The sequence below is a fragment of the Carlito syrichta genome, unplaced genomic scaffold (genome assembly GCF_000164805.1).
Source record: "Carlito syrichta isolate Samal-C Ts95f unplaced genomic scaffold, Tarsius_syrichta-2.0.1 Scaffold126587, whole genome shotgun sequence".
NCBI lineage: Eukaryota > Metazoa > Chordata > Mammalia > Primates > Tarsiidae > Carlito > Carlito syrichta.
The window spans coordinates 4,851-10,444 of NW_007070683.1; the positions used below are offsets into that span (position 1 = coordinate 4,851).

Below are 5,594 nucleotides of genomic sequence, written 5' to 3' on the forward strand. Positions count from 1 at the left end.
GCCGGCCCCGCACTCACCCAGGGCTTTGCACAGCTCCGGGTGCTTCACGCCGATGGTCTTCAACCGCTGCAGCAGCTCCGACGAGGTCAGCTGCCGCACCAGGTACAGCGCCACGGAGTAGCTCTGCGGACAGACGGGGTGTCAGGGCGGGCGGCGGCTCCAGGCCGCGGGGCAGGCGCGGGGCGCGCTCACCTTGCCGTAGTTACCCCAGGTGACGGTGATGCGGTTGGTGGCCGAGGACAGGTACATGAGGTGGGTGAGGTTGATGGGCCGGCAGGGCCGCTTGGGTTCCACGCCGGGCTTGTTGGAGGGGTAGTAGCCCTGCGGGCGGACGGGCCGTTCAGCGCCGGCTGGGAGGAACCCGCCCCCCCACCCCGCCCCTGCAGGCCCGCAGCGGCTCACCGGCACCGAGCAGTAGCTGTGGTTGACCTTCACGGCGATGTTGGGCGGGTACTGGTCCTCCTGGGGGCAGCTGGTATCTGAGTAACAGATTCTGCAAGGACGGCGACCGCGTGACTTTGGCCTCGGAGGGCGTGGGCAGGAGGGGTGTGGGTGCCTTGGGGAGGTGGGCGGAGGAGGGCATGCCACGGGCTGGACGGCACGTCGGGGTCACGGGCCCGGGGTCTGGCCGGGGTGGCTGTGGGGCAGTGGTGTCCCCACCAGGAGTGAGGGCAGGAGGGGGCTGGGCTCTGCGCTGGCTGGGAGGTCTGAGAGGGGCCAAGGCGGCGGGCAGCTGAGGGCCCCGTGGCGCGGGCGCACCTGTCCTACCTGAGAACAACCTGCACGGCCTTGACCCCGGGCTGCAGTTCTCTGTGGGCGTCAGTGAGCCGAGGAAGGAGAGGAAGGGAGAGTGAGGCGGGTGCCCGGTAGGCCATGCCCACCCGGCAGGGACAAGAACGGGGACCCGCAGGCAAGACTCCGAGCATGGGTGAGTTAGGTGGGTGCCCAGCAGGCCACGCCCACCCATCAGACCCAAAGGGACAGACACCGACGGGCAAAGCCCCCTCCTGGATGCCAGGGTGCTGAGGTCCAGGCCCCTCCACACAGCCTGGGTGAAACAGGTGCATCCAGGGGGCCCCTGGAAAGAGGCTGCCTTCCTGGAGGCCTGGAGGAGCCACCACACAGGTCTAGGACAGGGAGGCTGTGAAGCCCTTGTCCCTGGACAAATGCACTTAGAAAGTGCAGCTAGGCGGGCGCAGTGGCTCACGCCTATAATCCCAGCACTTTGGGAGGGCGAGGTGAGAGGATTGCCTGAGCCCATGGGTTCGAGACCAGCCCGGGCAACTTGGTGAGACCTCATCTCTATGATAAATCAAAAAAATTAGCCAGGCATGGTGACGCGTGCCTGTAGTTCCAGCTACGTGGAAGGCTGAGGCAGAAGGTTCACCTGAGCCCTGCAAGTCGAGGTTGCGGTGGCCGTGAGTAGCGTGTCACTGTGCTCCAGCCTGGACAACAGAGCAAGACTCCAACTCAAAAAAAACAACAAGCCGGGCTCGGTGGCTCAGCCTGTAATCCTGCGCCTTTGGGAGGGGAGGTGAGTGGATTGCCTGAGCCCGCGGGTTCGAGACCCGCCTGGGCAGGCGAGACCTCATCTCTACAATAAATCAAAAAATCAGTCGGGCGTGGTAGCGCGCGCCTGTAATTCCGGCTACTCGGAAGGCTGAGGCGGAAGCATCGCCGGAGCCCAGCAAGTCGAGGCTGTGGTGACTGGGAGCGGCCACTGAACTCCAGTCTGGGTGACCGAGTGAGACTCCAACTCAAAAAAAAAAGAAACAACAAACCCCCCCAAAACAAAAAAATAACAAAAAACAAAATTTTCAGCTAGTAGCCAGATGTAGTGACTCATGACTGTCATCTCAGTACTTTGAGAAGCAGAGGCAAGAGGATTGCCTGAGCCTAGGGGTTCGAGACCAGCCTGAGCAACTTGGGGAGACCTTGTCTCTACAATAAAATTTTTTTTTTAAAAAGCAGCCAGGTGTGGTGGCATGTTCCTGTAGTTCCATCTATTCAGGAGGATGAGGATGGAGGACTGCCTGAGCCCAGCAGGTCCAGGCTGCAGTGCTGTGAGCCTGCCACTGCACTCCAGCCTGGGCTACAGAATGAGACCCTGACTCAAAAAGAAAGAAAGAAAGAAATGTGCAGTTAGGGCCCACCAGCCCAGCACAACAGTGAGAAGCACACAAAACATCTGTAATAAACTCCACCAAGAAACGTACCCAAGACAAGCGCAAAACACGTCTACCCCCAGAGTCACACAAGAATGTCCTCCGAGACCTGAGGGAACTGCCTATGTGTCCACTGAGGGAGAGGGGCTCACACAGCGTAGCCCATCCACACTTAAAACTGACTCAGCCCGAAAAGGAGGGAGGCTCTGACACAGGCTGCGTGGATGGACCATGAGGACGGCATGCTCCCAGGGACCCAGGTGCAGAAGGGCAAGCCCTGTGTGATCCCGTTTCTATGAAATGTCCAGAGTAAGCCAGCACACAGGGACAGGATGTGGATTCACGTGTGCCAGGGGCTGGGGGAGGGGCAGCCCATGGAGATGGACAAGAATGGTCTAGATTAGGCCGGGTGCAGTGGCCCACGCCTGTGATGACAGCATTTTAGAGGCCGAGACTTGAGGATCACTTGAGTGCAAGAGTTCAAGGCCAGCCTGAGTAACAAATCAAAATAAAATAAAATAAAATAAAAAAACTAGCTGGGTATGATAGCTACTTAGGAGGCTGGGGTGGCAGGATCACCTGAGCTCAGGAGGTTGAGGCTGCAGTGAGCCGTGAGGGTTCCACTGCCCTCCAGCCTGGGAGAGTGAGACCCTGACTAAAAAAAAAAAATTTTTTTTTTAAGTTCTAGGCTGGGTGAAATGGCTGACGCCTATAATCCCAGCACTCTGGAAGGCCGAGGTGAGAGGACTGTCTGACCCACGGGTTCGAGACCAGTCTGGGAAGCTTGGTGAGAACTCATCTCTACAATAAATAAATAAACTGGGTGTGGTGGCACCTGCCTGTAGTCCCAGCTACTTGGAAAGCTGAAGCGGAAGGATCACCTGAGCCCAGCAGGTGGAGGCCGTAGTGGCTGTGAGCGTGCCACTGCACTCCAGCCTGAGCGACAGAGTGAGACTCTGACTCAAAAACAGAAAAGAGTTCTAGACTAGGCAGTGGTGACTGAACGAACCAAACCCCACCAAAAGACACTTTGACACAGGGCATTCTCAGAAATGTACGCACACCTCCCTCTAAAATGTGAAAAGGAAAGAAATGCACAGAGCCTCTGCGAAAGACCCGAACGAGAATGGTCACCACATGGTGGCACGGGGCTGGTGATGAGCCCTGTGCCCCCAGGGGGGGACAGCCACGCTGAGACCTCGTTCAGAAAGAGGAGGCTGGGCAGGGCGAGGTCGCCACTGACACCCAGGAGAAGCCCGCGGCCACCGACCCTGAGCCCTGACCAGGCACGGGGGTCAGCTGGAGGCGGAGGGACCCAGGGGGCCAGGGCCCACAACAGGGGATGGCGGGTGTGGGAGCCCGGGGTCAGATGTGGCTCCCGGCCCTGCCCCACCACGAACATGCATGACCTGGCAGGCGGCCAGCCCTGTCTTTAGGGCCTAGACCCCCCAGAAATCGGGCCCATGTGGCTGTCAGGCAGGCAGGCGCAGGGCATCCCGGCAGGAACCCACTGGCTGCAGCCACCGGGCCCAAGAGACCTGGGAGAGCAGACCATGGCAGGCCACACCCAGTTCCTGGGCCTCACAGGTCACAGCTCAGTCGTCCTCACCCGCAGGTAACCCTGTCCCCAGGCACAAGGGGCCATGTCTGGGGACATTTGCAACGGTCACAACTGGGGTGTCCCTGGGGTGGCTGGAGGTCAGTGGCGCTGCTCACACCCCGCAGGGCCAGGAACCCCCCAGAAGGATTCAGCCCTGATGTCCGCAGGGCCTGGGGGAGAAGCCCTGTGAATGAGGGACGGTCACCCCGCTCAGGGCTACAGGCGTCAGGGCGGCTGGCAGGTCCTGACCTGGGACCCAGCTCAGCACATGAGGGCAGACACTGAAGGCCCTGGGTGGACCTTCTCGAGCTCCCGCCGCCCTGCCCCAGCTCTGGAACGTGCTTCTGGCCTGAGCCCTGGCAGAGGCGGGTGGATGTGGCGGAAGCTCCCTGCGCCCACCAGCCTGGACCCTGGATGGTCGCATGGTGGGGGGGGGAGGGGGCGCACCTGGAGTTCCGGATCAGCTCCACCTGGCGTGGCGTCAGCGCGAAGATGCACGGGCTCTCCTGGAGCTTCTCGCTGTTCTGCGGAACTGGAGAGACAGGGGTCAGGGCCATGCCGGGACTTGGCAGGTCCCGAGCCCGGCCGTTCCCACAGGCCTGTCCCTCTTCAGACCAGGAAACGGGAAACACGCCGGACAGACAAGCGGGACAGAGGTAGGGGCTCAGCCCTGACTCAGGAATGCTGAACTTCCGGAGCCTTCAAGGCCTGCGGAGCTCAGGCCTCTCACTGGGAGGACTCAAAACCGCTGGGCGGGGAGGAGAGCCGGCCAGGAAGCTCCTGCCTCGCCCCCACCCCTCGTGCAGCGCACTGGGCCTGGCCCTAGGGGCCGGCCGAAGGTCCTCCCTGGGCACTGTGAGGGCCAGATGGCCCAGTGCTTACAAGTCTGGGTCCTACCATCTCAATTGCAACTGGACTGAGATCCCTGAGGCAGGCAGAAGTGCTCTGAACTGAAAGAGGAAACACAATACACCATTTATGGAATGCAGCCAAAGCATTCCTCAGAGGGAAGGTTATAGCTTTAATGCTTATGTTAAAAAAGAGAGGCCAGCCGGCTCGGTGGCTCAGCCTGTCATCCCAGCACTTTGGGAGGCCGAGGTGAGCGGATGGCCTGAGCCCGCGGGTACAAGACCCGCCCGGGCAACTTGCCGGGACCTTGTCTCTACAATAAATCAAAAAATTAAGCCAGGCTCGGTGGCTCAGTCTGTAATCCCTCGCTTGGGGAGGCTGAGGTGAGTGGACTGCCTGAGCCCGAGGGTTCAAGACCAGACTGGGCAATTGGTGAGACCTTATCTCTACAATAAAATAAAAAAACTAGATGGGCGTGGTAGCGCGCGGCTGTAGTTCCGGCTACTTGGAAGCCTGAGGTGGAAAGACTGCTGGAGCCAGCAGGTCTATGCTGGGGTGGCCATGAGTTTGCCATGACACTCCAGTCTGGAGGACAGAGTGAAACTCCAACTCAAAGAAAAAAAAAAAAGAGAGGCCAGGCACAACGGCTCACGCCTGTAATCCCAGCATTTTGGGAGGCCAAGATGGGAGGATGGCTTGAGCCCAGGAATTTGAGACCAGCCTGGACAACACAGCAAGACCTCGTCTCTATAAAAACAAAAAAAAATTTTAAAAATTAGCTGGGTGTGGTGGCGTGTGCATGTAGTCCTAGGTATTTGAGAGACTGAGGCAGGAGGATCACCTGAGCCCAGGAGGTCAGGGCTCCACTGAGCCATGGTCGCACCACTGCACTCTAGTCTGGGTGACAGAATGAGACCCTGACTCAAAAAGAATGAGTGTTTTCTTTTTTTGAGTTGGAGTCTCACTCTGTCCCCCAGACT

General features: G+C 59.5%; 1 protein-coding gene across 1 annotated transcript in view; it reads right to left on the bottom strand.

Annotated features, from left to right (window-relative positions):
• PIAS4 (protein inhibitor of activated STAT 4) overlaps positions 1–5,594 on the bottom strand; it is a 28,747-nt gene that overhangs the window by 3,321 nt on the left and 19,832 nt on the right. Inside the window, exons 3-7 of the mRNA XM_021707884.1 lie at positions 4,213–4,297; positions 769–810; positions 403–493; positions 193–321; positions 18–123 (exon numbers count right to left, since the gene is read on the bottom strand). Of these exons, the coding sequence (XP_021563559.1) occupies positions 18–123; positions 193–321; positions 403–493; positions 769–810; positions 4,213–4,297 (453 nt within the window). The remainder of the gene's footprint in view (positions 1–17; positions 124–192; positions 322–402; positions 494–768; positions 811–4,212; positions 4,298–5,594) is intronic.